Here is a 12,243-nt window from a genome sequence, read left to right as displayed (position 1 = left end):
TAATACATGGTTGACTACATAACAATCATAATCTGGACTTGTAAATCATATAAAAGAAGAAGAGTCAGTCCTCAGAGGAAGCAAATGATGGTGGAGGTGTTGCTGCCATCATGGGTCACAGGTCCACGTGTCTCACTGTCCAGCAGCAGCTCTGGTCCAAGTTCCCCACTTGCAACTACTTGATTTTATGCACAGTGCTCTGGCTGCTGTGACACTTCCCTGTTCCATGATGGGGTCATTGCCACCGCCTGGCTGGCGAGGTGCCTGGAACCTTCAAGGCCAGTAAGGAAGGGAATAAACAGCCTTGTGCCCACGAACCTTGAGACTAGTAGGGAGGGGAAGAAAAAAACAGTTTGATTTGTCTACTTGGTTCACAGGACCTTTGGGTCCCTGATAATGAGGGAAATGGAATGAATACATGACCCACTTGCTCACAAAGAATGGCTGCTTGCCTTATAAAATGGCATTAGTTATGTTAACCACATTATCAGGGTCTGGGAGCAGAGGGTACCAGTCACATATGGCACTGGGCAGCTTGCTCTGGCTGACCCTGCTGGAGCAGGTGGCATTGGGTTAGATGATCTCAGAGTCCATCTCAATTTCAGTCTTTCTGTGATTCTGTGAAAACTTGTTCTGGCATTGAAAGCAGAGAAGGGCTTTAATATGGTCATCGAGGCATTGATTTCCTCTTTGTGGGTTATGGTATTCCGAAGTGGAGAGATAAGCTTGTTTTTAGGACCACTGCTTTTTGTTTTCCCTCTTTCATAAACTATTTTATTTCTCTTTTCTGCTTTTCTTCTTGTATGTGGCATTTTATTTCTTGCAGTTCTTTGTTCTTTGGTAGGTTTCTTTCCCTCTCTTTGTTACTGCAGTGTTAAGCAATGGAAGAGTTAAGTTTGATAACTGTACATAAAGGTAACTGTACAACCAGATGGGAATAGAAAAACTTGTGGTGCTTCACTGAGCTTAATAAAGAGCTGTAGATGTCATGCCTTTTGTCTTGGAATAATTGCAGAGTTGAGGAAACATCTCTGAATCATGTCACAGAATGAAAACATTTCTCTATAATTTGAAATCTCAGAACAGTTTTCCACAGTTTAGGTATTTTAAAGTACCTAGTTACTAAATCTTGCAAAGGCATAAATACTTAAGACTTGCTGCAGAGCCATATCTTAGAATTAATAATAAGGTTTATACCTTGTATATGTTTGCTTATAATTTTTAGAAACAAATTGTCTCTTGTAGCAAGAAAACTCAGGTTTTGCATAAAAGTGGTGTTATTTTTCCTTCCATAATTATATATAAATAAATAAAAAATACTGAGACAAGAAGGAATTAGATTTTTATTTAATGTATTGGATTGTATGAGTCACCTGTAATGCACGTTGCCTTAAGTTTTAATAGCCTTTTAAATATGATGCATGGTTTGTGATGCTTTTATCTTTATGCGCCATTTCAATGAAAAGCTTTTAACATTTTGTCTCATACACTACAGGAAAGTGGGTTGCAGTACAAGAAATTCATCGCCTATCCCTGGATCCTGACAGTTACTTGGCCAGTAGACATGGTAGTGCTCTTGTCATTTTCTATAACTGTTGTATAGCACATGCACGCACATGTGTGCACACAGAGGTTTTGGCAGACAAATTTGTTCAAAAGCTTTTTTCATAAAAACATTCTTTTGCAAACAGAAATGTTTGGAATAGTATTTTGAGAACAGAAATATTTTTCTGTTGTGCTTCTTCCCATACAACACTTGCAGCATTGTGGGGAATTCACTTTAACTCCTTGTTGGCACTTCAGTTTGACTTTGCTGTCTTTCCATGGACTGTGTAAGAAAGAAAGAAACATATCCAGGATGAGTCAGAGCAGGAGCCTCAGCTGAATGATTTGAATAGTTCTTGGAAGAAGCAGAGTTGCTGGTCAGGGAGCGAATCTAAGGGGATCCTAGGTTAGATGCCTAAATTTAGGTGATGTGCACATTGTGCTGTCTGTATATTTACAGTATGCACGTTGCCGTTAAACACTATCCTGGTGTGATGAACTTGGACAGTAGAAATGCTCTTAAAAAGTGAGATGTCTTCCTGTATTTGTGCTGCTTTTCAGACTGCAGAGTAAAATTTGTTGATAAAGTAGGTATTTCCTGAAGTTGTTTTGTCTGTCTTGGCACTTGCTACTACTGTTAGATTCTGAACTGACTCTTAAAGCCTGATTAGGAATGCATTCCAAATTCTAAACTCCCAGTGTGCTTTGGGTTGCAGACATCCCTGAGATCAGTCTGTGTTTGAGTTTATTTTCCAAGAAAGCAGTGGGTCCTTCGCTTTGGAGAGAAAGTTACAAGAGAAGACCAGCTGAGCAGTGGCCTGCCTTTAGGATGAAGTTTTCCGTAGTGGGTGAAGCTTTGGAGTACCCTGGCTTCATTCACACCTCTGCCTTATTCTGTGCCCCACTGTGGCACAGTGAGGGGGTTGGAACTTGGTGTTTTTTGAGGACCCTTCCAACCCAAACCATTCTGTGATTCTATGATTTCTGTGAAGGTTTTCAGAGATCTAGGTGCCAGTGGTATAGGTGTATTTGTCATGAAGCTGTAGCGTTTGATAAACTCCTTAAGCTGGTGGTGCTGCTGAGCAAAACAGTCTTGTCCTGCTCACACCACAGTTACTCGTTTTCACTTTTCAGTCACTTCAGTTTTCTCCTGGATTTTAGCACACATTTGCAGGAACAGGAAGGCTGGTGAAGTGGGGAAGCACTACTACCTGTGAGGATGTACAAGAGGCTTGTGGTTTATGCCACTGAAAAGTTGCTCATGATGGTGTGGCATCATATGCCCTCTCACACCTGTTTGTTGACAGCTATCTCGCATACATTGCTTTCAGATGTGAGCTATTGTAACAGTGTAGCTCTAATGAAGCTAGTTTGTCTCAGGGCTTGCTTGTAAACTGCTTCTATGTCCCTACTTCGGAGTAATAACTGTAAAAGAAGCTATGGAGGAACTGAGGTGAAGCTGACTGTCAGCAAAACTGTCTGATATTCAGTGAGAGAGATGTAAATGGTGTGCACAAGCAAAACTGTGCATCTGTAATTACTGTGTTTTCTGTTGACTTTTTTCTTGTGCAGGGCAATGAAGACTACCCATTGATCAGAACAGGACCCTATTGGAAGAAGTTCAAGGCCAATTTCTGTGAATTTATTGCCGTGCTTGTCCAGCAATGCCAGTGCAGCATCCTGTATGATAGCTACTTGATGGACACTATCATCTCACTGCTTACGGGCTTAGCAGACTCCATGGTCAGAGCATTTAGACACACAAGCACTTTGGCAGGTAAAATAATTCACAGAGTTGCTGTAGATTATGAGTTTTGTTGACTTGTGTGCAAACAGAATGGCTCCAAATTGAAAAGCTGTCTTTTGCACTGACAGTGCCTTCCTCCTGGTGTATGTTACTGTAATATAAATTATTTTTTCCCATGTGTTTAGGAATAGAATTTGGATGCATTAGACACAGTAGATCTAGACAAATTTTTTCTTTATAAAGAATTTTTCTTTAATGCCTGGCATAACTAACTTTAGAATTATGCTGTGTTCTGATTACTTCCCCCCAAAACTGATTTTTTCACAGTCTTTTATTTTGTTAGTTGGCTCCCTCCACTAATTAAGATGATGGGTTGCATTAAATGCTTCACCTGAAAGAGCTTCCATTGGAATGCTGCTATTCCTGTGGTCCTTGTGCTAAAAGAATATTCATTGTTATATATTTTTGTTTCATGAGCATGATACTAAAGGTACTACTTTATTTTTTTCTCTAAAGCCAGTAAGTACTCTCTTTGCCCCACAAAGAACACTTAAAGTATAATATGTTCCAAAGTACACTGTTTGCTTTGAAGGCTCAAAACTCCCCTTGAAGTCTATGCAAACCATCTAGTGATCCTTAGAAGAATGTGAATTTTTGTTAATTCAAGTAAAATATTAAGATTCCCGGCCTTTTATGGGCCAGCTTCACCGTTGGGTTGTGTGGTGTATTTTTTTTTCCTCTTTTTTTTTTTTTCTTTTTTACTGAAGATCAGTTCCACAACTTTAGATCCTTTTGCAAAAAAATCAAAATTACAGAATGTAAGAAGAGTTGTCCAGTAAATTACTTCTCTGACTGGAACTCTGGCCAGAGGTTGTAAATCACCAATAGTGTAACTAGATTTTCCTTTTTTGATCATTGTCTGCCTTTAAAATAAGCACTGTGTTTTAAAACTAATTACTATAATCTAATAGTGTTTGTATTTTATATAATAAACTGGGTGTGGTTAACCATATCCTTTTTGTGGTAAAGTGGTGAATGTATTTATGCTACATATCTCTGAGCTAAGCTAAATATGTTGGGTTTGTTTCCTTTTTAGCAATGAAACTTCTGACAGCAGTTCTAAGTGTACGTCTGAACCTTGATGTCAACAAGCACAATGCTCAAAGATTATATGAGGTGGAGAAGAAGAGGATAAGTGGCAAGAGGACCAATTACAGACTTGATCAGCTAGAGAGAAAAAGGAAAGAGGTTAGGCAGGTGTCTTTTATGGGAGATGTGTGAAGATGTAAAAAGAGGGAGCATTTACAGCTTGCTTTTGGGTCACTGCAGTTCTTTAAGGTTTATATATTTATCTAATGCATGGTGCAGAGCAGTCGTGACTGGCTAGATTGAGTGGTACAAAAGGTACAAAGGTAATAACTGCCATATGTACTGTTAACTTGTGATGTCTTGCTTCTCTAGATAATTGCTATCTAGCAATTGCTTCTCTAAATTGCTGTCATTAGCCCTTGATCTCTACACAAATATGGATTTAAACACACATGTAATTGCATCAATAGCTCTTGTGGTGTGAGTGTGCAGTTTTGAGTATATTTATACAAATTACAAGCCAAAATGTTGGTTCTTGAACTGAATTTCAGTGAATGAAAAAGGACACAGGATAGCTGTCATCTCTGTGTAAGTAATGCATTGTAAAAATGGTTGTAACTTCAGCTATGACCTGTATCTTTCTTGCTGTTCAGTTTCTGTCATTTCTTCCCTGCTCAGCCAGATAGCTTCTTATCAACTCCCAGAGACAGGCCTATAGCTGTAAGAAATAGTTCTGGCTTGAGGGTGAAGGTGATGGGAAGTGTGAACATCAAGCATAGTTTCCTCTCTCCTGACTTTAGAGTCACTTATCTGTGTTCTGATCTTTGGATGTCCATGGGCTTCTCTGTGTTCAGGGCTTGCTTAAATACATGTTTATTGTGGAATAGGTGTACTTTGAAAATTCCCTGGTCTGAATTTCTTTCACCTCTGTTTAAGTGAATGAAAAGAGAATTTGAGCCTATATGTGAAGATTGCTTAGTAGTTGTAATATATCTTACTGTGTATTGATAGATCAAGATTCACTATATCAAACAAGTACTTTGTTATCCAGGCTAGCAGCTTGTACCTGATAAAACTTTCACCAGGGTGTAGCTACAAAAAGGCCAATTGCTAGTGTAGATACAGACGACTCATTTTGTGTTGGTACTATGTGTAAACACTAGCAATTTGAACCATAGTAGTATTGTAAGTGCACTGATGCAGATTTTTCTTATCTAGTGAATTGTGGCACCAATATTAACATTCAGTTCTCTTCATATATTTCAGTATGAACATAAGCTTTTGGAGATACAGAATATGATGAATGCTATTTTCAAAGGGACCTTTCTAAACCGTTACCGGTAAGAATAAAAAAAGCTGTGATGTGTATGTGCATTCCCAAGAAACTCTTGCTCAGGTTGCCCAGAAAGCAGAATCAAGTTAAACATCCTGGAGGCACTGATGGTATCGAGGAAAATGTAGCAGTTACACTATTTTAAAGAATTTTGTCTTACAAAAGGACCTCTCAAATGGGTTTCTGAATTTCTTCATGCTGGCCATAGAGCAGTGCATTTGTGACCGAGAGAATGCCCAGAATTACAAAGTAGTTAGTGCATGAAACATCTGTAGCTGAAGTGGCCTAATTGTCCGTTGAAGACAAAATACTTGTAATATTTTTATTCTTATACATGCTTCTGCAATTCTAAAAGATAAAAATATTGCAAATAATATAATTACTATATTAGATATGTTAAATATATTAACATTGAAATGTTGTAATTTCACAGTGATGTGATCCCTGAGATCCGAGCAACTTGCATTGAAGAAATTGGCAGATGGATTAAAACATACCCAGATGCTTTTTTAAATGATAGCTATTTAAAATACATTGGCTGGATGCTGTATGATAAGGTAAAGTGTGATTTTTATTTTTCATTTTTATTTTTTTTTGGTAAGAATCCTAATGTTTAAATTCTTGAGAGTAGATACGTGGGGCTCTGGCACAGTACATTCTTCCCAGCTTCAGGTTCTACTTTTAAAGCCACTAGCACTAAATAACAGAAAATTTCTTTCAGTTCTGCAGCAGTGTGTGTCCCTGTGTGTGCAGTTATTTTTATATGTGACTGAATCGGGAGCTATTACTGAATTGTAAAATGGCCTATATCCTTTGAGCACCTGTAGTATTAAAGGTTGACTAAAATTCTGCTTTTAGGTTTGATGGCTACGTTTAAAATATTGTTTCATTTCATAAAAATGAGCAAATAAATATTGCCTATAGTAAAATAGTCTCCAATATTGCATTTCTCATTTGGAGTTAAATCGATATAGAAATTATTTATACAAGGTCCAGTAATTTCCCAAAGGGGTTTCTCCTTTTCCTTATAGTAAGTTTTGCTTTTTCTTTTTGAGAAGAGGCATATTTAGAACAACACCACCTCCTCTCCCACCTTCCAAAAAACCCCAAACCCCTTTCTGCCTCCCCTGACAGAAAGCAGTAACTCAAAAATAAGCTTTTTCTCATGCTTCTGAAATGCATGAGAGATTTTAGGGGTTGGTAATGTTTATCGTGAATGGCCAGTTTACTAAAATTGGCACTCAGTACTTCTGCAGGCCACCTTTTAAAGTGTATTTAGTTTCTGTATAAATTCTGAAACGTCTTCAGTTTTGTGTCAGTTTCAGGCAATGTTTGTGTTGTGTAAATAAAGTTGTAGTTTACCACAAAGCCAGGAGGGGGAGCGCAAAGCCTCTTACTTCCCTGCGTTGTGCCGTGGCTGTAAAGGTAGTATTTAGATTTTTAGAGCAACGAATCTATCAAGAACTGTCATCTTTTCCTGCATAAATTTTATCTGATCAGAATACCTTTTTAGTTCATGTTCAGTTGGGAGAATTCTCAAAAGAAAAAGTCATTTTTGAAGATGATGTGTTTTCATTCCCAGTGCTGTACAGTGAGAATTAACAGCTGGTGTCTCTGATTAATGCACGTAGCTCATTCAGTGTCATTTACTGGGAGCTGAAAATGGTTCTTTTTTAAAGCTTATTACCTGTCAGCAGTGCAGATGCAAGAAGAATGAAGTGAAGTGAGAAGTCTTCCATATTCTACATTTGTACGGGACCTGGTAGTGTGCCACTACTGGTAGTTGCTGTCCTGGCTGTGTTTTGTGATTTGCAGCCACTGTCAAATTGCCTGATTCCAAAATGAGAGCAGGGCATTTTTGCAGCAACAGGGGCAGTAGTGCTTTTAATATACATCTGAATGTTATTTCCCACTACTCCTTAATAAGCATTTCTATCACATTTTGTTGAGGGTGGGCAGAAAGAAACTGATATCTCCCAGAGCCAATTTTCTTTTAGAATATAACATAGAGAAGTTCGCCAAATAATTTAGGCCCCAGAGTGGAACAACCACAAAAATATTCTAACGGTGGAGGAAGACCTGGCCAGGATCATCTACCGTGTTGTAAATAGAAATTAAGTATAGTCATTTGGGAGGCTTCGAAGCAGAGAGGGGAGGGAGAAGTAAGTAAAAAATTAACATTTGGTCTTGAAAATCTTTCATTTGAATATGATAATTCTTTCTTCCCCATGAGATACCATTTTGTCATTATACCCTTATATGAAACATCATATTTTTGTGTGTAAGGTTATTTCCTAGGTGTAAGAAATTGCACCAAACTCAGTGGTAATATGCTGAAAACTGCATGAGGATCTCTTTTTTTGGCCCAGTAAGACTTGTGAAATACTGCTATAAAGATGCATTTTTGAGTACTTCATGTTCATCTGTTAGATATACTTTAACTTTTTATTTTTGAAGACCAAGCAGCAGTTAATACTCAATCTGACAGCTGTGTGCAGTTTAACAATGTTATGTGTAAGCCCAGCTATTTATCAGTGCATTTGTGAAACCCAGACACCTAATTTGTGTTCAAGGGAATATACAGCTACTCGATCAGCATCCAGACCCAATCATACCAGTGCTGATGTGAGCAGCAGGTATTGAAGGAAAATGCTGTGTAAAAAGTTCAGAGTTAAAGACCAGAAAAATTAAGGCAATGGAGAGTAAGGATGGGGAAAGGGAAAGGCAGAACTAGCAGACAGAAGGCAGTGGAGATGCATACGTGGGACCTCCTGTCATATTAGGCTTGCTTTGTCTGGAACTTCAGGGCAAGTTGTTGAGATTCTCTCATTGATGAAAGACACCCAAAGAAATCCTGTGGAAACAAGAACTTGCTGTTGAAATGAACTTCTGTGTCCTGACCATGTGATCCTCCTGGCAAATTTCAGGAAATTGAAAGGGGTTCTAGTTTTGCTTCCCATTCAGCGTGGTTATAGAAATTGGTCCTATGGTTATGGATGCTTCCGAAATACTTCTTTCTTCAAATGGTCATGTTTACATAGTGGCTTTCTGCTCCACAGGTCATCTCTGTGTATGTGTAGTGGTTTTTCTTTTTTTCTCTTTTTTTGGGGGGGTGCAGTTTTTTAAGTTGTTTCACCTCAGCAAGACAGTTAAGCTGAATTGTCTTCGCTGTTCAGGAATAATTCAGAAGTAGGCCTAGTTTCCCCAATTTGTTGTTTGGGGAGTGTTAAGGAGAAAAAAAATGACCCAATGACCCCATCAAATCATCCAGGTCCCACAATGTATTTGTAAGGCTTATTGATTGACTCAGTCTCTGTGATAGTGGTGAGGCAGAAATATCATAACTGAATGTGTCTAAGCAGTCTGGAAGCCCATGCAGAGCTATTTGCTCTCGAGATGCTCACTGTTTCCCTGATGTTTTCTGCCATTTTGCAGGTCAGGGTCAAAATATATTGTGATACAGCTGAGGGGCAGTGTGTGTTCTGAGTACCCTGAAAATGTGCTTACGTAATTCCACTTCACTCTGTCACAGCTTTGAAAAGCCAAACACGCAGGTATTTCATCCAGATTAGAATGGTAGTTCTGGAAAGAAGAGTAGATGGCTGAGTATTTTTATTTGCCTACATTGCTATGGAAAGGATCTGAAGGTAAATAATGAGATAGTTTTAGAAGGATGTGAAGTAATTTTGAATGCCTAAGCTGTGAAGAGCTCCTAGAAAAGGAGAGGTGGTTGAGAAGGAGATAATGCAGCTGATAACACAGGAAAACAGAACTGGTCATAGTAGGAGTAGTTATTTGTGCGTAGTTCCTAGGGTTAATTTCTCAATACTTAAACATATACATATAGGGTTATGACTGAGAACTTTTGGGTGGGCACAGGATACCTTAGAAGGCAGATGGTGTAGTTTAATTATTAAACTTTATATCTGCAGACCTACACTTGAATGCCGCCTGACAAATGACATTATTGGCTGCTTGCCACGGGCTATATGGCGATTCAGCAAACCATCACAAACTTGTTTTCCTTTTTCCCACCTTTTCCCCAAGCACAAATGCAGTCCCTGTTCACAAGCAAAGCCTTGTGATAAAATACTGAGGGCAGCTGAAGCTGAGTATGTGCCACTGTGCAGTGGTGGGTTCCAAGCTCGGACTGTTTGCAAGCGTGTTCTGTGCTGTAGAGCCCTTGCAGCTGTAGGAAGCAGCAGGTGTGGGCTACAGTCTCCTTCTCAGACAAGGCATTTATATAAAAGTACAATATAAAATAGGTACTGCTGGTGTGTCACAGGCAGGTTAGAAAGTAGTATTTATTGTTTCCTGTTGATCTTTTGTTTTAGATTTCTAGCAAAAAGCTGTCTTATGGAAAACTGTTGGTCAGAGCATGCTATTAAGTATTGTCCTTTACTTTCTAAGCAGGTGAACAGGAACTTGTAGTAATGGATAGCCTGTGTGTAGGTGGTCTCCTTGGGTTTCCTTGCTTATTCTTACTGCTATTGTTAGCAAGAGGAATTAAGGAAGAAATATGAAGAGACTGATTTGAAGCCTGCAGTTCATTTATGTGTCTCTGCTTGTATCCTTAGCATTATAAGTTTACAGAACAGTGATTTTTCTGTGTAGGATCCTCAAAATTACTTTTCTAATGCCACAGCTTTGTTATTTGAAAAGTGTAGCAATGTGCATGAGATATTTTAAAAGCTGGGTAAGGAAAAGACTTCTTTTTGAGGCATCTCTAAAGCAGCAGTACTTATAGTAGGAAATAACATCTTGCAGGGATAAATATGTTTTGCCTAAATTCACTAATTAGGCCAAATTCAAAGCAACCCTTTTCTTTAGAATGCTTAAATCCAGCATTCTGTCATAAAACAGAAAAAAGGAGAAGGCACAACATTTATTTGTAAGAACCCACCGTGGTAACCCAGTGTATTTCTAAAGTGTACCTCTTCCTCTGAGAACCTTCCAGAATTTCTTGGAGTCCTTGTCCATGTTTAACGATTGTCTGAGTCAAGTGTTGAAAGGAACTAAGCAAAGTCTGATGTATGGAAGAGGGCTGGTTGTATTAAGTGGATCATCCATACTCTTGTCTTTGCTTTAAAACGTGAATAGCACAATTTGTGCATCTTTTGCATCCTGTTGGTTTTATTAACTGTAGGGACTGAGAGTTTCTTTGACTCTTAAGGAGCCTAACACAAACTTTGATGTCACCTTTAAATTTGGCTTCCAGTAGGCTTCCTCTGTGTCTGTGTGTGTGTGTGTGTAAGATGTACACACAAATAAAACAGTACCAATATCACTAATAAAGAAGATGAGGCAGTATTTGGATAGTCTGCTGTAGGCAGCCACAAAGAACTCTTGTTTACAGAATATAAATGCCAGTAGTGAATAACATCAAAGACAGACGTTTTTTACTGTTAGCCGATTTCTCTTTGTCTTGCAGCAAGCTGAAGTGCGGTTGAAGTGTCTTCTGGGACTGCAGGGAATTTATAGCAGAAAAGAATTTGTTTCCAGAATGGATCTCTTTACTACCAGGTTCAAGGTAAATAGATTACTGTTTGCTAGTTTTTAAATCTGGGGTGGGTGTATACACAGGGTCTGATGTTACGATCAGTACTGGTCTCCCCACTTTCTTGACTGTCAGGAGCTTAGGGTACTGCACAAACAGCCTGCTTGACTGAGTGGATGAAGGAGTTTTGCAGAGGTGTTTCCCTCTGTTTCTGTTGAATTTTTTATTTCACTTTAGTTCATGCACAAACTGTGTTAGCATGCACTGTGGTCATTTATCTCCACCCTTCATCCAGAATGGTCCAGATATTTTTACAGGATTTTTTGGCAGATGAGCAAAAATTTCATACTCTAAAGGTCCCTTTTTTTGCTGCTCCTGATAATGGTCTAACCTTGTAGATACTGGATTGGCTGACTGTGTAACACACTGATGTGGGCATGGCTCGCTGTTGATCCACCATGTCAGTATGAGTCTTGAAGAAGGAACCCTTAACTCCTTTTTGAACAAGTCAGGTGATACACTATAATTGAAAGAGCTTGTTTGTGACCAACTGACTCTGTGCACTGCCTTTGTCATATTCTGCCATCCTCACTCATTTAAGAAGTAAGCTCTTTACCTTTTCTTTAAATCCTGCCCTTTTTAATGATTTTGTCCCTTAGTCTTATCCCAATGGGGCTGTGCCTTTTCAGTAGTTGAATAAGAAAGCTTAAGATGCTGTGATTGATATCTCAGTCCCTCTGAATCAGTATATAGTCAATGCCCACATGTGATGGTAATTCCTGTTCTTTTGCAAAAGGTGCAGGGCTTACCTGTACTTCAAAGCGGTTGCTAATAGTGAAAAATACTTGTAGCATATCCTCAAACAACAAGAAATAGATTAATATTGATATTTTAAGAATAAATTGTTCAGACTGAAACTTGGCTATCTAAGATTAACCCCTGTTTTAAACAGTTATGTGGTACTCTCTTATCTTTCTGTCTAAAAGAAGGTTGTAAGATGTGTAACCAACTGCAGGATTGGTATTCAAAGAC

General features: G+C 38.6%; 1 protein-coding gene across 7 annotated transcripts in view; it reads left to right on the top strand.

The window, feature by feature from the left end:
• LOC136013545 (cohesin subunit SA-2-like) overlaps positions 1 to 12,243 on the top strand; it is a 59,020-nt gene that overhangs the window by 11,398 nt on the left and 35,379 nt on the right. For all 7 annotated transcript variants that reach the window (XM_065677565.1, XM_065677566.1, XM_065677562.1 and 4 more), the window contains 6 exons: positions 1,496 to 1,567; positions 3,118 to 3,322; positions 4,389 to 4,540; positions 5,648 to 5,721; positions 6,148 to 6,271; positions 11,146 to 11,244. In XM_065677565.1, the coding sequence (XP_065533637.1) occupies positions 1,496 to 1,567; positions 3,118 to 3,322; positions 4,389 to 4,540; positions 5,648 to 5,721; positions 6,148 to 6,271; positions 11,146 to 11,244 (726 nt within the window). The remainder of the gene's footprint in view (positions 1 to 1,495; positions 1,568 to 3,117; positions 3,323 to 4,388; positions 4,541 to 5,647; positions 5,722 to 6,147; positions 6,272 to 11,145; positions 11,245 to 12,243) is intronic.

The sequence above is a fragment of the Lathamus discolor genome, chromosome 4 (assembly GCF_037157495.1).
Source record: "Lathamus discolor isolate bLatDis1 chromosome 4, bLatDis1.hap1, whole genome shotgun sequence".
Taxonomy (NCBI): Eukaryota; Metazoa; Chordata; class Aves; order Psittaciformes; family Psittacidae; genus Lathamus; species Lathamus discolor.
The sequence above is the reverse complement of the archived record's forward strand: the minus strand, read 5'-3'. Positions and strand labels throughout refer to the sequence as shown.